The 27,995-nt window shown below is 41.3% G+C and overlaps 1 protein-coding gene and 1 pseudogene across 1 annotated transcript; one reads left to right on the top strand and one right to left on the bottom strand.

Moving 5' to 3' along the window:
* Nucleotides 1–1,526: 1,526 nt before the first annotated feature.
* On the bottom strand, nucleotides 1,527–2,417 carry LOC140523068 (polycomb group RING finger protein 3 pseudogene; annotated as a pseudogene).
* A 15,666-nt stretch (nucleotides 2,418–18,083) lies between these two features.
* SOST (sclerostin) lies at nucleotides 18,084–23,872 on the top strand. Its single transcript, XM_072638558.1, has 2 exons — nucleotides 18,084–18,348; nucleotides 22,022–23,872. Exons 1-2 carry the CDS (start codon nucleotides 18,129–18,131, stop codon nucleotides 22,444–22,446), a joined length of 645 nt encoding a protein of 214 aa, XP_072494659.1. The 5' UTR covers nucleotides 18,084–18,128; the 3' UTR covers nucleotides 22,447–23,872.
* Nucleotides 23,873–27,995: the final 4,123 nt, after the last annotated feature.

Here is a 27,995-nt window from a genome sequence, read left to right as displayed (position 1 = left end):
TATCTTATGATAAAAATAACTGGACTTTCATGTGATGGGAAGAAAACCAGTGTTTGTTTCACTGATGCTTTGGAAAGAGAATCCTAAAGACACATCCAAGTCAGGATTCTAGTTGGGGTGAATTGGGGGTAGTGAAATTCACATGAAAAAGAAAATTTACTCCTTTTATTGTGGTTTCTTCTCAAGCTTTGCTTTTCATCAAATTCTTTTGCATTACTGCCACCTATTGGTTAGCTTTGAAGAGTCAGTTACTAACATTTAAGGAATGCATGGGTAGTGACAAATTTTTACACTTCTCACCCCCAAATCTTATAAAATGGTTTCTTCTCAACACTCAGGCTACTATTGACAGATGTTCTAATCTAGCACATAGCTAGTACATAGCTAGCATGAGGATGATTTTCATTTTAATACTAAGAGATGAGTGATCTGTGACTGCAGTCTTTTATTTTTTAAGTTTTATAGTTACCTTTTGCTTTTCACAGTATATGTGCCCTTCCTTGCATTGAACCCTCTCTTGTAACAAAGAAAAAAGTATTCAGCAAAATTAAGGGGCACACTGAATGTATCTGCAGAGGTATGCTACATTCTGAATCTGTAGTTCCTCACCTTTCTTCTTAAAGTCCCTTTTGGACTTGAGATAACAACTCCATATGAAAAAGTCAGGTGTAAGTGAGGCTAAGTTGGTAGAAAAAGGAATATCTCCTAGGCTTAACTCTGTCTCTATGCTTCTCTTGACTCCCCTTCCACAAGAACTAGGTTTGAAATGGGGCTCCCTGTACCCCAAATCTGTTTGATAATTATTGGGGAAATAAATCAGTTATATAATGTTGGGGTTGTTATTCTACATCTGGTATAATGATCACTCAGAATATTCCAATATTCTCAAGGAGAAACAATTCTCAAGGTTTCAGAGCAATCTGGAGGATAAACGTAAATAAAAAATGCTGAAAAGAAAGTTTATTTTTCAAAAAGCAGTCAGCAAGGAGGTTCCCTGGGAAGGAGTTCAATATCTCTCTTTGTCATCTTTCCCTAAGACTGCCTGAACCCTCCCTCATACTGCCACATTCTGGTGGGCAGATATCGGAAAGAGGCTTCCTTCTCCCTCTTTTTTTCCCCTATTAAATAAAATTTTAATAAAAATCTTCTAAGTCTTCAGGGAGTTAAAGGCAACATAAATACAGTCAATCACCACCAGTGGCTTTGGAAGAGCTGGATGAAAGCCAAAATATTGAGGCAAACAATGAAATCAAGTTCATAAAACATATTGAAATTAATTCCACTTTTCAAGACATGGAAAGCAAGCAAAAGTAATTTGGTGTCAGGAAAGTGACATTTACGTTAGCTACATTTATTCATCTGTCTTGTGAAACTGCAGCAAAGAGACGAATGCTATTCAGCTACACAAAACTGTGAAGTGTTTTCATAATCTCTAAACTTAGTGCTGGTAGTGTCTTCTTGAGTTGTGAATTCTTTTTTCATATGAAAAGTTATAAATATTCTCTTTTAGAAATCTGTCTCTCACATCACTCAGAAGAAAGATTCTGGAGTATGATGTGCTGTAAGATCACTGGTCCTCCAGAACAATTCTGTTGGGTCCTATGATGTGAGTTAAGTGATGCCCTGAGAAGGTGCCCAGTGTTGGTCTCTACAAAAAAGCTGTCCCGAAGGACACTAAAAGTTCTCTTACAGCAAGTCCATTTTGGGAGGTGATGCTCCTTTAAATGTGGAGGTGCTCTCTTAAATCTCCATCTAGTAACAACCACAAACTTGGGTGTGTGATCCTTGCCATGAATTTCTCCGTTGTATAATATATCCAGCTCATCGAAAGATGAAAGATTGTTTTTTGGGCAATGAACTTCTTTAGATGCGAAACTGTTGCCTGCGCTGAGCAGTGGATCCGTTTCGTTTCAATCCACGTAATTTGCTTCTGTTGCATTCCAGGTAGATGCTGTACCTGTTCATCACCTTTGTGATAGTCATTAACCTCCTCTGGTTTTTCTTCTGGTGTTTCTTTATTGGAGCTGTCATTGGCTTTTGTTTCACCATTCTGATGTGAGTCTAAGTGCAGCTTTGCCGAGCAGGTCTCCCCTTTGATGTCTCCTGGTACTTCCATGCCTAATTTGGGATAGAATGTCCTATTTCCTCTTTTCTGCTTCTTGTAGGCTTGACACCAATTTGTAAACAATATCTTTCATTGTCCTGTCATGACCAATGTGTTGCAGTGGATGACTCTGATGAATAACAATTCTGCACATAGGACAAGTGCTATTTTCTTCCAAATACATTACCAGGCAATTTCTACAGAAGGTATACAAACACTCTATTACAGTGGTAGCATCAATTAGGTAACCATCGCACAGGTGCCATGTGATATGGGCATTTATGTCCCAAAGATTAATCTTTCTAGTCAACATATTTGGTGTCTCTTTTAGATGTTTTCTTTGTTTTCTGTTTGTCTCCTTGTTGGGCTTTATGTCCAACTTTGCTATCCCAGGTAGTCTGCCTTAGTTTGTATTCTGGCTCTTCACCCTTTGTTTCCTCTGTCCCTTGTTTATTTTCCATTTTCTAGCAGATAGACTGAAATCTCATGCTACATTTTGGAAACATTAGCAAGACTGGTAGCATATACCAAGGGACTTAAATTAATATGTCATTAAAGAGGGTGAGGCTTCTTTAAAAACTAATCTTCATTTTACTTGTAATAATATTGATGACTATGTACCACCACTTTGCTCAGCCTTTGATAGCTCGTGCAACTTCACAAGCTTCGAGTTGCTGATCACCAGGGGCCATAAGTTGGACCGAACTTGGAGGGAGAGAGGGGTAGGAGTGCTGCTCTCTCTAGGTCCACCTGAAAAAGTCTGCCTTCTCTTCTCAAGGGCCTTGGTGTACACTAGATTGACAATATAATGTTAATTGGGCCAGATGAGGCCATGGTAGCTGAGGCCCTAGATGAGATGGTGGCCTGTTTGAGGGACAAGGGGTGGGAAATCAACCTTAAGAAATGATGAGTTGGAAGACTACAGAAAAACCTGGAAAGATATGAACTGATGCTGAGTGAAGTGAGCAGAACCAGGAGAACATTGTACATGGTAATAGCCACATTGTTCAATGACTAACTTTGATAGACGTAGCTCTTCTTAGCAATGCAAGGATCTAAGACAACTCCAAAAGACTCGTGATGGAAAATGTTGTCTACATCCAGAAAAAGAGCTATGGAGTCTGACTTCAGATCAAAGTATACTGTTTGCTCTTTTTAAAAATTTCTTCTTTCTCATGGTTCCTTCCATTGGTTCTAATTCTTCTTTGCAACACAACTAATGTGAAAATATGTTTAATAGAAATGTATATGTAGAGCCTATATCAGACTGCACACCATCTTGGGGAGGAGGCAGGGGAAAGAAGGGAAGAAAATTTGGAACTCAAAATCTTAAGGAAGTGAATGCTGAAGACTAAAAATAAATTAATTAATTAAACTTAAAAAAAAAAAAAAAGAAAATCCAAGGTCCAGCCCATTTAATCAAGTTTGGGAGAATAAAGTAGGTGGGGGGAAACCTAGAGCTTTCCATGCATAGTCTGCACTCCCTGCAATCTAAGAAGGAAGCCCAGAGGCTTATTTTAGAGAACGCACGTTCTTCACCTGGGTATCCTGATGGTCCTTATTTACTAGGTCACTAGGTAAGCCTACCTCTTCCAAGTGGGACAGAATACAGCCCAACAAGAGCTAAAGCCACTCATCTGTCAGGCTCTTCCCTTGGACCTTTATGACTGTGGAGCCCCTCTGTCCTTAAAAGTTTGACTGGCCAGAGCCTCTGAGGAGTGGCCAAAAGAAGCAACCATTAGGTTTCTAGAGTTTCAGCTTCCCCAAAGAAAAGATTCTCTCTACCACTTTCAAAAAGCAGAGTTTTTTTTAAACCTGTTTCTTGGCCTTTGTTGCTGCTGAACAGATGATGTGAGAACATACAATCATCATACATCTAAGAATTATCTGTTATGAACTGGGTGATGCAAGATGGCCCTTCTAACACAATGGGTAGAGCACAGGTGACCTCTATGTTTTATTTTAATTTAAAATTTTTAATGGTATTTTATTTTTTTCAATTATATATAATATAATTTTTAGTGTTCAGTTTTATAAAAATTTGAGTTCCAAAATTTTCTCCTTCCCTCTCCTTAAAATGGTAATCAGTTTGATCTAAGTTATATATGTTCAATCAGGTAAAACATATTTCTATATTAGTCACAGAAAGAAGAAATAGATCAAAAGGAAAAATAAATCTCAAAAAATAAAGTGAAAATGGTACGCTTCGATGTGCATTCGGAGTCCATCAGCTCTTTCTCTGGACGTGGATATCATTTTCCATCATGAGTCCTTTGGAATTGTCTTAAAGTATTGTATTGCTGGGAAGAGCTATATCAATCATAGTTGATCATCGCGCAATGTTGCTGTTGCTGGGTGCAATGTTCTCCTTTGCTCACTTTACTCAGCATCAGTCCATGTAAGTGTTTCCAGGTTTTTCTGAAATCTGCCTGCTCATCATTTCTTATGGAACAGTAGAAATTACATTCATTACATTCATATCTTTGTTCAGCCATTCCCCAGTTGATAGGGATCCCCTCCATTTCCAATTTTTTGCTGCCACAAAAAGAGCTGCTATAAATATCTTTGCACATGTAAGTGACCTCCATTGTTAAATGGAAATGGTACATTCCAAATCTCATTCACCTGGGTTTCTCAAGGGTTGGTGCGCTTCACACACAAAGACTGAAAGCTTTAGTCCCAAGCCCTAGGAACCCTGCCTCTTCTATTAATCCAATAGGCCCCAATTCATAAGAACCTTAGAAGAGGCCGGCAAAGAGGCAAAGATTTGGGGTTGTTTCCCTGATGTAGCTCCCAGGGAAGGAGAGTTTTGATATATTAGTGAGGAAACATTGAGTTGGTGGGCATTTAGGGTGCACCGTGGATAGCATGCCAGGCTTGAAGTCAGGAAGACCTGAGTTCAAATCCAGCCTCAGATACTTATTAGCTGTGTGATTCTGGGCAAATCACTTCACCCTATTTGCCTCAGTTTCCTCATCTGTAAAAATAAGCTGGAGAAGGAAATGGCAAACCACTTCAGTTACTTTGCTAATAAAAAGGGTCATGAAGAATTGGACACAACTGAAAAATAATTAAACAACAGCTAAGTAGGTGATGGCATGAGGACACAGCTTCAGTATCAACTTAGTTCCCAGTACAGTTGTATGCAAGAGGTTTCTGATCTCTCAGCTACTTTATTATAGATGACTTTGATGTGGAATGATTGAGCCAAAGGTGTCATCCTCTGTATGGAGGCCTTGGTGTTCCTGCTCTTGCTCCTGCTCATTATCACCAACTTATATCAGGAGACTCATTGTGAACTGTGAAGATTTGGCATTATCCAGCCCATGGCCCAATTTATTGAGGTATAGGACTCAGTCTTTCTCTAGGAGGAGGGGACAGCCTGGGATTTCCGGTCTTTGCTCTCTTGCATTTTTTGCCACTTCTGAGGGATGCTAGTTTTGTTGTTATTACATATGTTTTTGCTATATGTTTTAGTTTAGTTTTTTTCTTTTAGTATTTACTTATGCCAGTCTCCCCACATCTATGAGACTAGAATTATCCAGTAAAAGTCCTAAAGACGAAATGGTGGAAGATTCTAGAAGATCTTTAGAATTTTGCTGCCAAGGGGTAACATGTGACAGGACTTTTATCTACTAGGTTTGTGAAACGAGTTAAGCACATCTTTCCTGTAAAAGGTGACAAAGCTGTTCTTGGGATTTGATTGGCTGAGAGGGTTAAGATTCAAGCTGTTCCATGCTTGATACAATCTCCCAGTAGCCTCTAGCCATATGGACATAGCTCCCTGGTCATCTAAGGGCATTAAAAAAATCCATCCATGTGGAATCATGGACCTTCAGACTTGGCAGGTCTCTCAAGACTGCGTGAGTCACCAACACTCTGCCTTATTAATTGGGAGAGTAAGGAGTGGGGCATATCTACCCCGAGCTGAATGCTGGAATTTTCTTATTGAAAATTGCTTCTGTGTTATCACTAAGTAAGCTTTCTTTTATTAATCTTTTAATAAAATCATTCAGCTGGGAGTTTCTCTAAGGTCTCTCAAAAACTATGCGTATATTCCAGTTGGGAACTCGGTGATGCAGCGGATACGAGCACTGACCTTGGAATCAGGAAGATTCATCTTCCTAAGTTCAAGTCCAGCCTCAGACACTTACTAGCTGTGTGATCCTGGACAAGTCACTTAACCCTTTTTGCCTCAGTTTCTTCATCTGTAAAACGAGCTAAAGAAGGACATGGCAAACCACTCCAGTATCTTTGCTAAGAAATCCCCAAATGGGGTCATGAAGAGCTGAAGATGACTGAACAATAGTAATAATTCAGTTGCCCAAAGGGCCCACAGCTTGGTCTCAAATTTGTCTACCTGGGGATAACTTTAGCCCCAATTGCCTCAGATCTGTACCATGACTTCCTTGCTTGTAACAGTCCTGTCTGGTTTATGGAGAGGCTAGGGGGGCAACCTACTCTTCCCCAGCTCCTTCAGTATCCTAGCGTACGACATAAGGCTTGTAACCAAGCTTTCAGAAACTAGCAATAGCATAACTAGATATCAGTGGCTTATGTTATGAATTTCCTTTCCATGCATATTCCCTGGTCATATGTGTTCCTTACATGTGTGCTCCTTCACACAAGTTTCATATGGTTCATTTTTCTTCACTGATTCTCATACTTAATAAATTTTTTTTGTTCATTCATTCATTGGCATTGGCAGCTGAGAATCTCTCAGGAGTTGGGAATCTTCATATTTAAGATTTTGAGAAGACAAAACAGGAGGAAAATACAAGGGCAGGTTTTTGTTGTCCCAGGCAGGGTTTTTGCCTTTTAAAAAACAGCTGTAGTAAAAAAACAAAAAAGCAGACTTAGGTGATACCGTGGATGGAGTGCTGGACCTGGAGCCAAGAAGATTTGAGTTCAAATCTAACCTCAGACATAAGTGTGACCCTGGGCAAGTTTAAGCCTATTTGCCTCAGTTTCTTCATCGGTAAAATGAACTGGAGAAGGAAATGGCAAACCACTACAGTGTCTTTGCCAAGAAAATCCTGAATAGGATCATGTAGATTCAGACACACTGAACAGTAAGATTTGTGTGTTTCTATTTGAAATTTAACACCTCTGCTCTGGTTGACTGTTAAAGACCAGGAGAGTACTAGTAAATGATTAACAATCAGCTCTCCAAAAATGTACACATGACACACTTCTAAATTTAATATGCAGTACTAATGTTTTCCCATTGCTTTATTAAGCCCAGATTATCAGCAAAAGCTATAATCAAGCCCTGATTTTGTAGCATTTACCAATTTCAAAGCTAGGGTTTTGGGGAAGTGGACCCACAGGACACCCTGAACTTGGAATAGTTCTCTGGGTGACCTGTCCTGCAGGTGGTGTTGGAGGCAGGGGGACAGGGAGGAGGAAGAAGTATTTTACCTGGAACAATGTTAGATATGTTAAAATGTTAAAAAAAAAAAGTGTTAGAAAAAATGTTAGAGGGAGATGTATTTTTTTGTTTGTTCTCTGGGATGAAGATGGATTATTTCTAATATTCAGGACTCAGTTATTGGTTTTCCTTTTGAGTTATCTTCATGTATGTCTTTGTGGTCATAATGTTTGCTGTTTCTCTGGCTCCGATTCTTCGCTGAATCCCTAGCTTCTTTCAAGGCTCACCTTTAATATCATCAGCCTCATCCTGATGCCCCCAATTGATTCCCCATCCCTGAAACTTGCCGTGTTTTGCTTGAATATTCATATTTATTGCAAGAAGGCTTTGCTCTGGGGGAAGGGAAGACTAGTAGCTAGTGACAGACATCGAAAAAAGAACATCAGTACATGGAAAGAATCCCAGTTAGGATCTAGAGGGTCCTGACTGAAAATTTGTTAAGGTGTTTAATGTGTTGAAATTAATTTAAATGTTAATAAGCACTAAACAAGGTTTTGGTGCAGTGACTAGAGTGCTGGACCTGGAGTCAGGAAAGACCTGAGTTCAAATCCTAGCTCATCTGTGTGACTGTGGACAAGTTACTTAACCTCTCTGAGTCTCAGTTTCCTTATCTATAAAATGGGGATATTATAGCATCTGTCTCCCAGAATTGAATGAGATAATATTTGTAATGTGTTTTGCAAAACTTAAAGCACCATATAAATGTTAGACATTATTATTATCACTCCTCTGTGTCAAGCTTTTTTTTTTTAAATAAAAAAGCAGTCACTAAATAAATATTTGCTCAGTGGTAATCAAAGATAGGGGTTTCCTCATTACAATATCTCTCTGGCATCCCCCTTTTTTTCTTTATTGAATCTGTTCAATCATTAGTGAGCAGTTTTGTGGACTGTTAGAAAATAAATGAATGGAATCAGAAGTTGATTGGTCTTGTGTGAAAAGAGAGAATTACTGCCACCCTGGCACTCACATACTCCCTAAACCCAGTTTTCTCATCTGTAAAATAAAAGAATTGGACTGGACCACCCTGAGGTGAAATAGAGCTTGAAGGGACCCTCAAGGGTGATCTAGCCCAACCCTTGAGTGTTCCTTGGACATATCCCCCCCCCCCCCCACATTCCCTGTGAGCATCCATTCTTCCTACTGATGTGTATATTTTTTGAGAAAATATTTCCCATCATTATGGAGAAAAAGCAGCTATCCCTTCAACATTGCAGGAGTTAAGGGCACAGTACCCCTAAGATATGAAAAATCTGTGTAAAATTTTTTGACCCTCCTTCATACCAGAGAAGTCATCTGAATTTTTCTTTTTCTTTTATGGGGAGCTTATTGTACCTTATTGTAAAATTTGGGTTAAGTATTTGGTCATAGGCCCTGCATCATCTGCTGGCCTAAACCTCAATAGGGAAAATTGCAATGTGGAAGGGATAACTGTGCTTTGTTTTTACACTAAAAGCCTTTGTTTTTAACAAGCTGTGTCTTCTGGCTCAGAGGTGACAAACATGAAGCCGGTGTGACTGCAACACTCCAGTATGGTGCAGATGAAAACATAATTGGGAAATATTTAACAAAATAAATACAAATATAATAGAACATAGATAACAACCCCCAAGAGTGAAATTTCATTAGCAGCAAGGTAGTGCTTCTCTTTAAGCATTCTACTCACCTGTCTGGTCCTTTTATTCCTGGAGCAGATCTTTAAATCTCTAACAACTTCCATGTGAATTAGTTTGTCAGATCTACTTCTCTCAAATCAAATGATTACACAAGACAATGTATAAAAAGTACTTAGCTAGCCTTATGGCATTATAGTTATTCGTTCAAGTATTCTACAATGTGCCGGGCCCTGTGCTATGGGCTAAAGATTCAAAAACAAAAATGAAATATAGTCTCTGCCTTCAAAAAGTTTATATTCTATTGAGTTCTTTTTACAGACAGGCAGAGAGAGAAAGAGACAGAGTTCACAAAAGGACAGTATTTCCTTGCAGTGTGTTCATTATTCAGTGAATATTCACCACCGTCATTAGCTCAAACAGAAGAAAGCTCTGAGAAATACGTAAGGCTCAGGAGACCCTGAAAAGAGAGACATAGATAGGGGGGAAAAGAGGTGATTTTGTTTGCAAAGACAGATGTGGCCAGTTTCACAATCTGGGATTGGGCTGACTCTACACAGCATGACTGGATTCCTTCTTCTGTCTTACCTGTCATGTCTCTGGGTAATATTGATTAATTCCACCAGGAGGCAATGTTGGTCCGTGAGTCTACTATCCCGGAACTCCCCAGGCAGCATTGCTCTGTCCATGGTCAAATTCAGTCAAGTTATACTGTTTCTTTTAAAAGCAGGGGCTTTAAACTTGGGGTCTATGAACTTGTTCTTGTTGCTGTTTTTAAGTGGATAACTATTTCAATAGAATTGATTTCCTTTGTAATAAATACGTATTTTTTTAATATACATTTTAAGACATTATTTCAAGAAGGGGTCCATAGGCTTCACCAGCTTGCCCAAAGGGACCCATGGCATGAAAGAACCTTAGGAAAAAAAGAGGGGCATATTATTGGAAGTTTGATTTGCAAAAATGTCTCCTAAGAGAAACACACTTTGGGCTCATTCTCTCCCATCTTCTGCACTCCTCTGTAGTCTGTTACCTAGTATGGTGGGGTCTAAAAAAGAAAAGCTGGATTCAGTTTTAGAGGAAGGACCTGGGTCTATCATGACTATTTGTGTGACTACAGTCACATATCTAGAACTGGAGAGAACATGAGAGGTGATCTAGTGCAACCAAGGCACAGGCAAATGAAGGCACTGCCATGCATCCTAGAATCACATTTGCCTTGGGGGATTGCTAGCAAACTTGTGATCCGCTCAGACACCCAGATTCTTGCTGTTGGAACCCTTGTCAAACCTATTGCTTTCTAACAATTGTTCAGGGGGCTCATTCCCCTTCTCCTCAATCAGCCAGCCTAAAGATAGAAGGTAATGGGGTGATTCTAGGCATAATGAACAATTGAGGGGATAAGAGAGACAGACAGACAGAGAGATGGGCAGAAAGAGAGAGATAGAGAGACAGCGATAGGCAGAGACAGAGACATACAGGGACAGACAGAGAGAGACAGAGATAGGCAGAGAGACAGGGAGACAAAGAGAGAGAGACACACAGAGAGACAGAGATATTGACAGAGACAGACCGATAGACAGACAGAGATAGAAACAGAGATAGGCAGATGGAGAAAGAGATACACAGGCACATAGATATACAAAGAGAGATAGAGGCAGACAGACAGAAACAGACTGAGAGAGTAATAGAGAGATAGAAATAGACAGACAGGCAGGCAGACAGACAAAGACAGACAGAAACAGAGTCAAAGACAGACAGACAGATACAAAGACAGACAGTGACAGAGAGACACAGAGAAAAAGACAGACACACACAGGTAGACAGACAAATAGATACAGAAACAGTAAGACAGAGATAGACATAGTTCACAAAAGGACAGATTTTCCCCTCAGCTGCAATCTGTTCTTCCTCAGCCTCTCCATCTTGATACACATAATTTTCCTCATTCTGATGACTGATGTCCTGGGGAATTATGTTTTCATGACTGCCATTGTTGTTACTAGAATTCAGTACCTGTATTCAGACCAACATACATATAACCTCACCACTTGTATCTATGTGACTCTGGGTAAACCATAACCTCTCAGGGCCTCAGTTTCCTTGTACACAAGTAGCATACCCTCTAGGTCTCCCTTTTCCAACTCATAGAGGTTTGGTCCTTTGGGGGATGACTTTCCCAGGTTCAAGGTACACAGTGGGTCCATACTACTAAAACGATGGCTCATAAGCCTCCATTAAAGTTTTTGCATTTAATAGTTAGCCAGAGGACACAATTAGCTCAAAGCAAGGTTTTTTTTGAGATCACATCATGAGAACAGTAACTATAAAACATTCCACCCCCCCCCTAAAACTATCATGCACCCTCTCACAAATGCACCCAGCATCGTTGGAAAGAGCAGGCATATAGAGCACACCAGTAAAGGGGCATATATTGAGGGAATACATGTAGCCTAAACAACTTCCACCTCTACCATAGCAGTCCTTGATGACCTTCCCCTTCATGTGGCATCCTGATGCGGTCCCCTTCTCTGCCAGGTAGGTCACTCGCCTAGATTCCTTGCACCAGTTACCCTGCATCTCAACTCTCAATGACCAAGGTTAATGCTCTTTCTTCACAAGGCACCTCCAAGTCCTATGGCAGGCAAGTGGTACAGTAGATAGGAAGATCTGAGTTCAAATCTAGACTCAGACTCTTACTAGGCAAGTCATTTAAGTGTTTGCCTCAGTTTCTTCATCTATAATATGGGAATAATTATAGCACATACCTTCCAGGGTTTTATGAGGAGCCAATGAAATAATAACTGTAAAGTGTGCTTTGCATAGTACCTGCCTGGCATAGTGCTATATAAATATTAATTTTTATTATTGTGCCTTGACCCACTGGACCTGCTCCCTTCTGGGTATGGTGAGTCCTACTGAACAAGTAGTTCTGTAGCAAGATACCATGGTCAATAGGGTTGGTAAAGCGAGAGTACAAGGGAAGAGAGAAGACTAGAAAAGAAAGCAATGCCCTCTCACCAAGAGTCAAAGAATGATTCCCTCTCAATAGCTGGGTTCTTTTTCCATATGTGGCTCCTTTCTTAATTGCCTGAGTGCATCTTACTCAGCAGGAACTAAATGCTGCAGTGGAGAGAACACCAGGCCTGGAGTCAGGAGGACCTGAATTCAAACCCAGCTTCAGACACTTACTAGATGTGTGACCCTAGGCAAGTCACTTAACCCTGTTTACCTCAGTTTCCTCATCTGTAAAATGAGCTAGAGAAGGAAATGGCAAACCACTCCAGTATCTTTGCCAAGAAAACCCCAAAGGGGGTAGGACATGACTGAAAAATGACTGAACACTCTACTCAGAAATGTCTCCTGCCTGGACAGTTGGAGTGATTCTCCTTGACAGTGTCTTGATTTTTAAATGGACACTAGGGGGCCACCAATGGCCAGTCATCTTCTAATTCCACAAAGTTTGATTGAAAAACTTCTTTTCACCTTGTATAGGGATAACAAAGTGTGAACACTTATTTACTTTATTTAAGAATTTAATATTTCATTGTCTCTGAATATTTTTAAAGTACTTTGCCAACCTTAATGAAACATATAAATGCTAGCTATTATTGTTATAATAATAATAACCTGTCTCTTACAGCCTATAACTGTAAAATCATCTGAACTAGGAGAAGATCAACTGTTCAGGGGCTTCCTCTGTTCAATTCCCACTCAAATTTAAAATGGGGGGGAGTTTCTTAAACTGTGGACCCATAAGGGGTTGTGACCCACAGTTTAAGAAGCACTGAAGAAATCATGAGTGGAAAAAGTTTAAGAAACCCTGGATGCTATGTGACTTCTAAGATCACTTCCAATCTCTAAACCAAAGACCATGGTTATGTTATATGGGGAAACAAAACATCTAGGACTATTACAGAGATCTGAGATTTTCTCATGGATGTAACCAAAGTAAGGCTGAGGTAGGAAAAGGTCTCAGCAGATATCTGGACCAATGTACCCCACTTCTGCTCAGAGACTCCATGTGCTCGCCTAGAAGCACCCCGGGCTATGGAAGGGAAGCCCACAGCCTCTTCAGAGACAGGGACTCTGGGGTAGGAGAATCAGACCTTGAGATCCACTTAAAGAACTGGAGGCTGACCATCTGAAAGAAATATCGACAATAACAAGAATAGTTATAATAGCAGTATACAATAGTATATCATATACTATTTACATATGTAATACATATATCGTGCATTTATAGATATTATATATTGCCTATATATATTACATATATAGACTATATATGTACACACACAATATATGATAGTACATAATAACACTAGATAACATTTATATAGCACTTCAAGGTTTGCAAAGGACTTTGTAAATATTGTTTTATTTGATCTTCTTATTTACCCTTGGAAATTAGGTGCTATTATGACCCCCATTTTACACCGGAAGAGAGTGAAGCAAACAGGTTAAGTGACTTGCCCAGGGTCACATAAATAGTAAATATCTGGTGCTGGATTTGAACTCAGATCCTTCTGATCTGAAGTCCTTCTGATTCCCTTCATACACTGGGCCATCTAGTTGCAACATAAACTTTAGCTAGATCTGAGGATACACTGAAGTGTATTCCTTTAGCACCTATCTGCTGTATACCCTAGTGGCTCCCCTATCCCTTTCCATTTGAATCCTGCTCATAGTTATGCTAAACTAGAAGAGACCACAGGATCATAGGATTTCTAGAAGAGATCTTAGAGAATATCTAGTCCAATACTCAATCTTTAAAGATTAATTTTTAAAATCAATTAAATTAAGACTAATTTTAAAATTAAATTAAAAATTAATTAAATCTTTAAAATTAATATTAAAAAACTAATACACTCAAATGTGAATTTTTAAAAACCTCACTAGAAGTGTTTGTAACTAAGTGTATAATGGGTTATTTTAGTTTCTTTTCAGTAGAAAGTGTTTACACTTTCGACAAAAGGTTCAATGTCGATATTTTTTACACCCATACTGTTGATTGTTAAATGAGTAATGACACTGAATAAATGTTTCTATTTCTGAAAAAGTCAACTTTCAATGACTTAGTATTTTGCCCTTCCTAGGGCTACTTGCATTTTTCACTGAAGGCAATTTCTTAATCCAAACAAATGAAGCTCTAATGCTAGATTCATTAGATTCATAGTAGATTCTCATTCAAATACAAGAGGTATGTGGGAAAAGAAGGTCAAAACCAGGGCCCTTTAATATATGGGGTTGGCTCTTCTAGCTATGTATTCCTACCTCCCAAGCCCCAAATTTTCCCTGGGTTCTATTGTAAGGAAGGTAGTAGTTTACCATTGTTTTGTAGGACAAAAAAAACAAAAACAAAAACATTTTACCGTATTTCTGTAGCTCTGGTTCCCTTATCTAGAGACTTTGCTCGTCTCTTTTTCCCACAAGGTGGCAGGAGTGTTCAAGTGATAACTTTCCTTGGCCTCCAATGCTCACTTGGTAGACGCCACCTAAGGTAGAGAGAGCTCTGGGCACTTATCCTTTCTAGCCCAGACAAGTGGCCTGGGGAGTATAGGAAGGATTTTTAAAAAAATATATCAAAACATTGAAGTTATTTTGGACCTGATAGGGTTAACATGACCACAGTCCTGAGGCAAAGGTAAGGAAGGCTGAAGGTGCTTCACAGGAACTCAAAGCTAGAAAGGAATTCATGTATCATCTAATGGCACTCAGTGGCCACAAGGTAGTATGGTAAATAGAGCGCTGGACTTGGGAATCAGTAAGATCTGACTTCAGATCCTACCTACCTCACCCAGTTATTAGCTATGTGTGGGCAAGTCACTTAGATGCTTTCAGGCTCAGCTTCCTCATATGCAAAATAGGAATAATAAAGGCACCACCTTCCTAGGTTGTAAGGATCAAATGATTCTCTCTCTCTCTCTCTCTCTCTCTCTCTCTCTCTCTCTCTCTCTCTCTCTCTCTCTCTCTCTCGGTCTTTCAGTATATATACACACACAAACATACATGCATATATAATGCTTTGCAAATCTGAAAGCATTTTAGCTATATATTTATTTAGTAGGCAGCACTATACACACACACACACACACACATATACACACATATAGAGAGACAGAGAGAGAGACAAAGAGAGAAAGAGATGGAGAGAGAGAGTATCTAGTCCAATACTAGACTTAAAAATTAATTCACAGAAAGATGCTGATAATGAAGTTCAGTGGCTTAATGTTTTGCCCTTCCTGAGGCCACTTGCATTTTCACAGAAGGTGATTTCTCAGTCCAAACAAGTGAAGTTCTTGTGGTAGAATTACAAATATGAGAGGTAATATATAAATACCAACTAGTATTATCATCATAATCTAGTCCAATCTTCCCCTTTTCATAGATGAAAAACTGAGGCACAGAGAAGTCACCTAACCTGTACAAGGTCACACAAGGAGGATGGAGATGGGATTTGAACCCAGACCCTCTGACTGTCTGATTTCCATTTGGGAGTCATGGGTAAAGAGCAGTGGGAGTAGGGGGTAGGGCAGGCTCTGTAAGGCTTCTCCACCAGGTAGAGATATCTTTTCTTCCACCTCTCCCTCCCCCAATAATAGCAACAGCTGTTTTCACCTTCCCTACAGGAAACTAACTTGGGAAACAGGTATGGGAAAAACTCCTTCCTGAGGGGGCTTCTGTCTGTCTTGTAAAACTGTCAGGGAAACAGCATTCAAGCACCTTAAGTGATTGATCTGGAGAAGGTGGAACAGAGGCAGAGGGCACTTTGGACCGACCGACTTTGCAAGTTGAGGCAGGTAGGAAAGGATGCAATGGCTGAATTTGGACTAAGGCCGGAAGCTATACACACCCTCCCCAAGTAAATGCCCTGCATGCTACACTGCCTTGGGAGGTGAGGAGCAGTCTGCAACTGTCTTCTCTGTTCCTAGCCCTTCTGATGCTTCAACATCCAGTTACAAGCTTATTCTTCACTTGGGGCGAGGGGTTAGTGGAGGTGGGTTCAGCCTGGAGGAGGAGCTAAGGGAAATGGATCAGCTGCAGTGACATGGATATGAGAAGAAAGAGCCTGGACCAGAAGGGGAGACTGAGAAAAAATCTTGTCATGTTCCTGACTGAGTAAATGGACTTATTTCCTCCTCTCCTTCAGAAAATGTGGTCTGAAAACAAAACTTTCTGAGATTATTTGCATTTGACTTCCTAGGAAGTTGGAATAATTTTAGTTTAAAACTGACATCAGACAACTGGCTGTGTGATCTGGGGAAGCTGGTTAAATACCTCAGTTTTCTCATCTGTGAAATAGGATGATAACCAAACCTACTCCATGGTTGTGTAGTGCCAATATAATAATGAATGTTACACATTTTGCTAACCTTAGAATGATAACATAAATGCCAACTTTGATTATGGGGATGGGAACCTTCTTCTAGTCTAGAAAGAACTTTTGTCCTAGACATTTCATTCTCTGAGGCACTGGTTGTGTGGGGAAATCATAAGATCAGACTCAGAGTTGGAAAAAAACTTGGAGGTCACTTTGGTAATTTTACAGATAAGGAAACCAAGGCATGGAGAGGTTATATGTAGTAATACAGGTGCTGGAATTTGATTCCAGATCCAACTCTTTTCTTGCCAAGCAAGCTGCTTCCTACTTATGGAAGGAGTTTGACATGTCCAAGAACTATGAACCATGATTTGGAACTCAGGAAAAAACTTATAAATATGGAGTCCTTGGGAGTAACCTGGGGTCCATGGGCTTGGGATGGGGAGGGGGGCCTATGAACTTATAATTTTTAATATTTTAATAATTGTAATTCAACATAATTGGATTTCTTTGTAATCCCATGCATTTTATTTTATATATCTAAAAATATTATTCTGAGAAGGGATGCATAGATTTCACCAGACTGCTCTAGATGAAAATCAGGAACATCTCTGAGACATCACTTCTCATGCTGAAGAGGAGTCTCTTCTTCCCTATAGTTTCCTCATGCCTTCCTGATTAAGATAGAAAAACGCTGTGAACCAGGGGCTCCCCACCGGTTCTGGGTAATGATAATACTAATAACTAGCATTTATATACTGTACAAAGCACTTTAAGGCTTACAAACTCACAAGTTAACTTATTTGTTCTTTATAAGAACCCTGTATAGTGGGTGCTGTTATTCTAATCCCCATTTTACAGACGAGAAAGCTGAGGCAGACAAAGGTTAAGTGACTTACTCAGGGTCATAGAGCTAGGAAGTCTCTGAGGCAGGATTTGAATTTAGGTTTTTCTGAATTCCAAGCCCTGCAGTCTCTTCTATTAGACCATCTATCAGTACTGTTTTAAAGCCTCAAGCTTTCAGGGCTTGCAACTGATCTCGTTGAGTTCCTTTCTCTCTTCTTTCAAGGGGAGTACAAGTTACAAGTAGGAGGGGGCAGATGCACACCCCGTAAGTGATTTGGATTTGCTGATGACAGCTCTCTAAACTTACACACACTGGGAAAGAGGGACTGACTGAACCCAAATCCTCCTCAAGGACACTGGGAAGTTTGCTTGTTAAACAGGGCTCCAGTTTGTTTTGAGAAGTATAAAGAGGTCCAGGAAGGTCAGCAGTCATGAAGCAGCTTTTGAATAACTAAGAAATAGCTGTTTCCAAGGGCTAGGTGCTGAAAGGGCCCCTCTTCCTTGCAGATCTGCAGCCTATGCACCCAGACATTCCAGGTCACCTGGAAAGAGGTTAGAGCTATTTGGAAGTTTGGAGAGCATAGGGAGAAAAGTGGTGGGGTGGGGTGGCTCTGAACACACCCCTTTGCCTTCCCTCTCAGCTTCCTACCACCCCTCCCCCAAGTGAAATGTGGGGCTGGCCCTTCTCTGTCTGTGTCCCCATTGGCTGGTAAAGCAGCAAGGGGGGATTTAAAAAAGGAGAAAGTGCTGAGAGAAGGACTGGAGCCTGTGAGTGCTGAAGGTTTGGTTGCCCCCACCCTAGCTGGCACCATGAAGTTCCCTGTAGTTCTCTGCCTGCTGTGCCTGCTGGTCCAGGTTGCTTTCCACTCTGTACAAGGGTGGCAGGCCTTCAAGAATGATGCCACCGAGATCATCCCTGAGCTCAGTGAGCAACCCGAGCCTCCGCCTGACCTGTCGAACAACAATAACAAGACGATGAACCGGGCGGAGAATGGAGGGAGATACCCACACCACCCCTTGGAGCCCAAAGGTATTCAAAGTACAATGACTAAAGAAAGGAAGGGGAAGAAGGCTGTCCAATAGGAGGGCCCCTCTCTGTGGATGCTAAGTTATCATCAGCAGGGTTTCAGAACCATTAGTGATATTGGGAAAATAGTTCTTCCCATCTCTAGGGAGTGCCCAGCTCTGCCTAACCAAGAAAGTGGTACCATAGCTCCCCTACCCCCCAATCCACTGCCCCTGGGTGGTCTGGGAGCTGGAGAAGTTGCCAAATTTACTTTTTTAATAGAATTTTTAAAGAATAGGGGAGATAGCCCTCTCTTTTAGACCCACTAAGTGCTCCAGGGGAGCTGACAGGGGAAGCTACCTGCAGCAGCAGGATTTGGCCACTGCAGTGTGAGGCAGGGCAGGACACAGTGACTGTGACAGATGTGCTTCACAGCTGTAATTATCAGTTGGTGGTGAGGATGGTGTAAAAGGAATATAAGTGGTGATAGGAACTTTAGAGCTGGGAGGAACCTCAGGGGCCACCCAGCCCAACGTCCTCATTTTATATATGAGGAAACCAAGGCCCAGAGATGTGAAATAACTTGCCCAAGGTTACACAAGTAGTAAATAGCAGGTTCTCTGATTCCAAATTTAGAGTTAGTTTTTTTTTTTTTTTTACCCATTATACTTTGCAACAATCTGGGCAAAGTAGAGGAGCCAGAGGCTCAGCTTCTGAGAAGCACAGAAAGAGACCAGAGGAGTGTAAGCAGCAGGGCAAAACAAAACAAAATAAAACACTTCCCTCCCCCCCCCCCCGCCAAAAAAAACAAACAAACATTTCCTTACAAGCAGAGTGGAAAGGAAACGTCTACCTTAAAACTCTGGCTCAGTGAGCTGGTGATAGGGGAGGAGAGTATGAAGGGAGCACCTGGGTCTGTCCCTAATGATCCAGTATTAAGTGAGCATTTCAGATTTTTCTTAGCAAGGTCAGAAGAGCAACCTTTTTGCACTTGAAAGGGTTTTTTTTGTCCTGGTTCCTGGCTTCCTTGACTTCTTGGTTCCCCCATAGCACCAAGATGTTTTGAACAGCATCTGCAGGGGGCATGGGGCATCTTGGTTTGTGTTCTGTTTAACAAATTCTCAAACCTAATCTGGGACTACAAAGTCAGAGGGAAATGGTACTGGAGAGATTCTCAGGCTAAAAGTAAAGAACAATAAAGACTGGGGCTGTAAAGGTCCTATGAAGTCAGCCACAGACAAACCCATCATCTCATGTGGAAGAGAAGGGCTTGTCAGGAGTTTCTCTCCCACATGTGTTTGTGATAAGGGAATTCATCTAGATTATTCAAAGAGATCTCCAGGAAAGGAGAGCCCAGATCGTTCTGGATCTCATCTCCCCTGGGCAAAAGGCAAACAGGACTGGGAAGATAAGTCCCAGCTCCTGAGAATGAAGAGTCTATAGACTAATTGGGGCAGGAACTGACTCCCGAATTCTGCCCAATGTAGTCCAAACTCCAAAAGGACCTTTTGGGAATAATAGTAACTGCCACTTTAGTGTACTTATGAACTGCTTTATCATCACAACCTTGTGAGGTAAGTGCTACAGATGTCATTATACCCATTTTACAGATTTTACAAGTCTAAGGTTTGATGGGGGAGGAACCTCTGGGTTTACGTAAGTAAACAACGCTTGTGCTGAGATCCTACCACTTAAAATACCACCACTTTCTCTGCAGAGGAAGTGCCTAAACTGGGCAGCACTATTCTTAGCCCTAGAAGCCTCTTTCTCCAGGCAAACATAGGCCACCCCCACATGCTGCAACCCCATTTCTTAACTAGGAGTACAACCTGATGGGGGAAACCAAATAAAAGCATGCTGGAGCCAAAGCTAACACTTCTGCCCACAGGTCCCTTCTCTGGCTCGGTGCCTCTGGGCCTCTGGAATAGTCTTGGGGGAAGGCGTTCTCTTTCCCTCTTGCTTTCCAGTCCTGAGGACCATTTTTCATCAGTTCCTCCCACCTCCAGTCTCTCTCAGTAGTCAGTTCAGCTGCCCTTTGTTTGGAAGAGTTCAGGGCTCTGCCCAGAGGCAGGAGGTATGGTTATCCCACAGAGAAAGCATCACCATCCCAGCTTCCTCTGGGATTCAGACTTTTTTTTGGTAAGGCTCTCTCTGTTACTAGGGACTTAAAGATTACGGATCCAGAGCTAGAAGGAACTTCACAAGCTATCTAGTCCAACATCCTCATTTTATAGATGAGGAAACTGAGGCCCAGAGAGATTAAGTGATTTGCTTAAGGTCACATAGGCAATAAGCTTCCAAGGAGAGATTTGAGCCCTTTTCTTCTGACTCCACTGTACCAATCGCTGACAATTTTTTAGTCAGAGCTCATATCCCTTTCCTGATATTAGCTTATGTTTTTTCAAGGCATTTTACCTATTTCAGTCTCCCAATCAGATAGGTACTATTAAAACCTCTTTCTTGGAGAAAGAGAGATTACTTGACAGCTAGAAAGTGTCTGAGGCATATTTCGTCCACTATGTCATCAAGATGCCCACACTTGGAAAGAATGCCGTGCTTTCTTCATTCAACCCTGGGACTTGAAACTTGAGTGTTTCTCCTAGAGGGCATAGAAAACTCTCCCGTTTCCCTACCAAGTTTATCCACAGGGCCTAGACTGTTACTAAAGCCCCATTCCTGTCCCCTACTTTCAGTCCCCATTGCCACAGCCAGCAGTACCTGTTTCCAGCCTTGTTCCCCTGCAACAGTCCAGTTGGTTCCCTTGACCATAATGATTTCCTTTCCCTGTCTTGGTTTCCTGAGAGACTTTCAGGACAGAATAAACAAGGCTGGATTTTCTCTACCTTGGTATGTTACTGCCTGTAAAGGAACAGAGGCATTTTGGTGCCTTTAAACCTAGGGGATGCAGCCTAATTTAAGTGTGTGTGGAGGGGGAATGCTCATCACACACCAACAGTTAACATTAAAGTCCTCTCTTTTTTCTAGTGACATGTTTCCCACATCTGTTGGACAAACCAGTGCTAGGATTCTGTCCTCGATAATCCTTCCCCATCCCTTCTCTATCTGACAGGAGTGACTCTCAAGTTAAATCTACTCAGGATTTGGGGGAAGGAATATTTTAGGAGCAGGCCAGAATCAAACAAGGGCAAATCAGGTTTGTTGAGCCCAGAAAATTGTCTAAGCCAGAGTGAGTGAGACAGGTGTCACTAGCTGGTTTGAGTGACCCAAAGTGGTTTGTTTCCAGTACTTCCTTTTTTTTCTTGCCCAGGGTCTCACAGCTAGAAATTGTCAAGTGTCTGAAGCCACTTTTGAACTCAGGTTCTCCTGACTCCAGGGCCAGTGCTCTATACACTTCACCCTCTAGCTGCCCCCACTCCAGGACTTTTTGAAGACGATTTGGGGGACCATCCAGTTAATCTCAAAAACTCAAATATGTAGGCATTGATAACTCTACAACATCCACAGGTCAAAGTGCAGGGCATCTTTTGACCCCAAAAGAAAGAATGTGACTTGAAGGATAGGTTGAGGAAAAGGCTCCTAGGGGTTGAGGTGGGGGTGGGGGGTGGGGGGTGGGGAGAGGGCAGAGCTCGGTGCATGCAGTCTAAGGCAGCTGGCTAGACCAGGTCATGGGAGCTTCTAGCCCAGATCCCTCCCCTCTCGGGAGTCACTAGCATCTTCCTTCCCCTTGTCCCCCCAGACGCCTCGGATTACAGCTGCCGGGAGCTGCACTTCACTCGCTATATCACCGACGGGCCCTGTCGCAGCGCCAAGCCGGTCACGGAGCTGGTGTGCTCCGGCCAGTGCGGACCAGCGCACCTGCAGCCCAATGCTATTGGGCGCAAATGGTTGTGGCGCCAGAGCGCCCCGGACTACCGCTGCATCCCCGACCGCTACCGCACGCAGCGCATCCAGCTGTTGTGCCCGGGAGGCGAGGAGGCCCGGACTCACAAGATCCGTGTGGTGGCCTCCTGCAAATGCAAGCGCTACACCCGTTTCCACAACCAGTCGGAGCTCAAGGACTTCGGCAAGGAGGCCCCTCGGCCCCCAAAGAACAAGAAGCCGCGGCTGTCCCGGATCCGGAGCGGCAAATCCAAACAGCCAGAGCTGGAGAATGCCTACTAGGGAGCCCCTAGACCCTGCCCTAGGCCGCTTCTCCCTCCAAGACGTGCCAGAGCCGAGGTCACCCTCCGACGGCGTCTGGGTCTTTGTTTCTTTGTTTTGTTTTGTTTTCTTGCCTGAAGCTCAGGGTAGGGTCTGTCTCCCCAAATTCCGAAGCCCGAATCTTCTAGGGCAGAGGCTGAGGTAGACGGATAGCCAGGCCACGGGGCAACTAGGAGAGGACCTAGCGACGTGGAGGGGAGGGGGCCTCCTGTCAGCCTTTGAATAGGCAGCTGGGTCCCTTCTCTCTCTGGGAAGGAGAGAGCTGGGTAGGTAGGATCCAAGGCAATCGAGACTCTCCCAGTCCCACCACCACTACCACGGGGAGTTCGGAAGGGAGAGTCTCTTCACTACCCCATCCCTTCCACCAACTTGCTTATTATACCCCAGGGGTTAAAAAAGAGCGCTTATCAACCTTCAGTAATATTTATGATCTACTGATTAGAAAAGAAAGTGGCATGAGATTAGTCCTCCATTATCTCCTGGTCCCAATTCCATTTGAAAGTCTTTCAGGTGTAAGTAACACCAAGCTGTCAAAAAGGAAGCTGAAAGAACTTGGACCAGATGATCTTGAAGGACAGAGGCAACCTTGAGAATCTGAGCTATGAAATTATCTCTCTCTCCTATCAAAACCTAGTTCTGTTCACTAGTGTTGAAGGAGGGTGGAGAGACGATATCTTTCACAGCCTGGCTTTCCAGTTCAGTTGTAAGCAAATTCTTCCCCGGCAGTGGGGTGGTGGGAAAGTTAATATAGTTTGCAAAGCTTGTGAACCGTTAATTTTCAGCCACCACTGAATTGTCAGCTGAGCAAGGAGATGGGCTAACTCCCAACACAAAATGGTAGCAGGGGAGGAAAGGAATAGCAGTATTAGGTTTTCTAGAGTAAGCCCGGAATGAGGGAGTTGGGGGGAAAAGCAACTGGAGAAACCATGGCCCTCCTTCCCAAAAGGACAGTTCTATTCCTGACCTAACACTTTCTTTCTTATGGTAAACTCTGCAAAGTTCTCTTGTGACCCAGCCCCCTTCTTCTCCCAAGTACCTAGGGTCTGTGCCCATAGGCCTTCTTGGCAGAGGCCAGTGTTGGTTCAGTGTAAAAGATGAGCCAGTCCAAAGGCCTGGTTCATGCACATGTAGTTCACTGGCACATTCCTATCCTGAAAATAGCTTAGCTCCATGCATACATGTGTTGATGCTCTTTTCATTTAAAGATTATTATTGGAAAGTAAAAAGAAACAAAAAAATGCAACTGCTGTACATATGCTAAAAACCCACAAAATGCAATAACTACAATCCAAAAATCATTTGGGGAAACGTTTTCGGACATTTCTTTCTGTATAATTTTTAAAAATGTTTTGTTGTGTGTGTATGGGTATGAATGTGTTTATAAGTGTATTCAATGTGAAAGCCTGCAGGTCTGGTAGCTTGCATTTGCAGTCCCTCCAGGTGGGACCCTGACGCAGGAATGAAAGTAATTGTTTTTAAAAGAATAAGTTACATATTTATTTTCTCGTTTAAGTTATTTATGCTAAAGTATTTTTCTCATAGAGAACAAAAATTAATATTGCTTTATGAAATAACAGTCTGGTCTTTCAGGATTCCAAATGTATTGTTAATAAAGACAATGGATTATTAAAAAAAAAAAAGGATGTGGGTTTTTTTTAAAAAACACACACAAATCTTGTCACTGATGCTCCCATTATTCTACTTACCTAAGCTTGACACCTCAAAGTCACCTTTGACTCCTCCATCACCTGAATCAATTCAGTCACTAAGGCCTGTCAATTTTTGCTTTGAAATGTTTCCCTTTATCCACCTCTAACATTTCCATTTCACTCTCTCAGACCAGCCCAAGCCCTGATAGCCTCCAGGTTTCATTACTACAGTAGTCTTCTAAGTGGTCTCTCTAGGTTCTGTTTTTCTCCCTACCCAATCCATCCTATCCTCTGTTGCCAGATTAATCTTTCTAAGGCATCCCTTTCATCTTGTTACTGCCCTGTTAAATAACTCCAATGATTCCTCTTTGCCTAGAGGGAAATTTCATCTGGGCAGTCAAGGCACTTGACAACAAGACAGCCAGCCTTCATTTTCTCAATGTAATTTTATCTTCTTTACCCCCCTTCCCTCCAGCCTGAAATCTCTCTAGCCAAGCAGATCAGCATTATTTCCCAGACATGCCATATTTATTTCCAGCTCTATGTCTTTGTTCTTCTCCCCACTTGAAATACTCTTCCCCATAACCATTTCGGAAAGCAATTTGGAATTATACTAAGAAAGTGACAAAAATGGCCATACACTTTGACCCAGCCAATCAGCATTTATTATGTATTTACTATATGCCAGGAATTGAACTTAGTGCTGGGGATGCGAAGAAAAGCGAGAGATGGTCTTTGTCCTCAGGGAGCTCACAATCTAACGATGTGAACAGCCTATAAATAACTACATGCAAACAAACTATAAATTGGAAAAATAGGGACTAATCAACAGAGAAAAGACATGAGAATTAAAAGGGATTAGGAAAGGATTCCAACGGAGATTGCCCCGTCAGGCATATACCTTATGGAAGTCAGTGATAAAGAGAAAGGGACTCCTAGACATGAAAATATTCATAGTAGCACTTTTCATAGTAGCGGGTATCTGGAAACAAAGCAAATTGCAATTAATTTGGAATGGCTAAATAAATAGTGGTTCACGAATGTTACCATGTTAAAAGAAACAATGAATATGAAGACTATAGAGAAGCAAGCAAAGGTATATGAACTGATGACAAGTGAAGTGAGCAGAACCAGAAAAACAATGTAACAATGACTGCAACAATGTAAATGGAAGTGCAGCAGGGTTAGGGACTGGAACTAGGATTTCATGATACAAGGAGCTCTCAGAAGAGGAAACTCCATCCACCAATATGGTTAGGACTCTCTTGCAATTTATCCTCTTAGAGAGTTGTTGCCTAGAGCATTGAGAGGTTAAGTGAGCTGGCAAGGGTCACAAAGCCAGTATGTGTCAGGGGTCCTGTTTGTCTTTCTTCTGAACTATCTTCTGTATATCTTTTTAAACCAAATTTATTTATTTATTTGTTTTCAATTTTCAATGATCATCTCCACAAGTTTTAAATTTTCTCCTCCTCCCTCTCCACTCCTTCCCTAAGACTACATCCAGTCTTATACGGGTTCTACACATACATTCTTGTTAACCACATTTTCACATTAGCCATGTTGCATAGAAAAATTAAAAGGAATAGGAGAAACGATGAGTAAAACTAAAAAAAAAACCAAACATAACAAAAGAGAAAGTAGTCTGCTTCATTCTGTGTTCCGACTCTATAGTCTTTTCTCTGGATGTGGATGGCATTTTGCATCAAGAGTCCTTTGGGAATGTTTTAGGTTCTTGCCTTGCTGTGGAGGTCTAAGTCTATCAAAAACAGTCCTCACACACTGTGGCTGTTGCTGTGTATAATGTTCTTTTACTTCTGCGCACTTCACTCAGCATCATTTCGTATAAGTCTATCCAGGTATTTCTAAAGTCCACCTGTTTGTTTTTTCTTATAGCACAATAGTATTCCATTATATTCATATACCACAACTTGCTCAGCCATTCCCCAATTGGTGGTCATTCCCTTGATTTCCAGTTTTTGACCACCACAAAAAGAGTTGCTATAAATATTTTTGTACATGTAGGTCCTTTTCTCATTTTTATGTATCTCTTTGGGATACAACCCTAGAAGCAGTAATGCCAAGTCAAAGGGTATGCACATTTTTATAGCCCTTTGGGCACAGTTCCAAATTGCTCTCCAGAGTGATTGGATCAGCTCATGGCTCCACCAATAATGAATTAGTGTTCCAACTCTCCCACATTTTCTCTAACATTTATCATTTTCCAGTTTTGTCATGTTAGCCTATCTGATAGGTGGGATGTGGCACTTCAGAGTTGTTTTGATTTGCTTCTCTCTAATCAATAGTGATTTAAAGCATTTTTTCATATGACTATAGATAGCTTTAATTTCTTCCTCTGAAAACTGCCTGTTCATATCCTTTGACCATTTATCAACTGGGGAATGGCTTGTATTCTTATAAATTTGACTCAGTTCTTTACATATTTCAGAAATGAGGCCTTTATCACAGATACTAGTTGTGAAAATTCTTTTCCATTTTTCTGCTTCCCTCCTAATCTTGGTTGCATTGGTTTTATTTGTGCAAAAACTTTTCAATTTAATGTAATCAAAATTATCTATTTTGTATTTCATAATGTTCCCTATCTCTTGTTTGGTCATAAATTCCTCCATTCTCCATAAATCTACAAATAAACTATTCTTTGCTCCTCTAATTTGTTTATAGTATGAGTTTTTATATCTAGATCGTGTACCCATTTGGACTTTATTCTGGTATACAGTGTCGGGCATTGGTCTATACCCAGCTTCTGTCACGCTATTTTCTAGTTTTCCCAACAGTTTTTGTCAAACAGTGAATTCTTGTCCTAGAAGCTGGGGTCCCTGGGTTTATTAAACAGTAGATGACTATAGTCATAGACTACTGTGTCATGTGTACCCAACTTATTCCACTGATCTACCCCTCTGTATCTTAGACAGTATCAAGTAGTTTTGATGATTTATATCTTTTGAATGTTTTATTCATGTTCTTTTCTCTTTATATCACTACCATTCTCCACATGCCAAAACTGTCTTCATTCCTCCAAAAACTTGTCTTCCCTTGTGGTTGTTTGTCCTTCATTCTTGAAGAGGACCACAACATCAGGAAGAAGATGCTATGACTTACAAGTGAATTGGATTTAAGTGGGGGAGGGCTGTGCAAGGTTACCTGCTTCACTTCCTCTTCTGGCTACTTGGGTCCAGTGGCCAGATATAGATCAGGACGACTAGAGATGGCCCCATAGTCTTCTCTTATGACAAATAACTACAGTCAAACAAAGCAAATGCACACATTGATCATGGGGAATTGCTCTGGTACTTATATACTTGAGTTAATTCTCTATATATCTTGGATGTCAGACCTTTATCACTGCAATTCACAGTATATACAGCAAGTATACAAGAATGAATGTCTCATTTTGGGGGGGAATAAGTGGTGAGATAGCATCTAATCTAGTGTGCCAGGCACTATGCTAAGCACTTGTACAAACATTATCTTATTTGATCCTCACAACCACACTGTAAGGTTGGTGTTATTATAATCCCCATTTTACAATGGAGGAAACTGAGGCAAACAGAGGTTAAGTGACTTGCTCAGGGTTACACACTAGTAAGTATCTGAAGAAGGACTTGAACTCAGGTCTTTCCAATGCTAGGCCCAGAGTTCTGTCCTCTTTGATATCATCTGCCACTAGTTTACCACTTCTCCTAAGAAATGGAAAACATTATTTGTCTTCAGTCTGCTAGAGTCACAATTGCTCTCTGCAACTGATCCAAATTGTTAAGTCTTTCATAGTTGTTTTCCTTTACAATATAGTAATCATCATATGAATTGTTTTCCTGGTATTTTCACTTCACTCTATATCAGAAT

Source organism: Notamacropus eugenii, chromosome 2 (assembly GCF_028372415.1).
Source record: "Notamacropus eugenii isolate mMacEug1 chromosome 2, mMacEug1.pri_v2, whole genome shotgun sequence".
Classification (NCBI taxonomy): domain Eukaryota; kingdom Metazoa; phylum Chordata; class Mammalia; order Diprotodontia; family Macropodidae; genus Notamacropus; species Notamacropus eugenii.
Note: the sequence above shows the minus strand (reverse complement) of the source record. Positions and strands in the feature narration are given on the sequence as shown.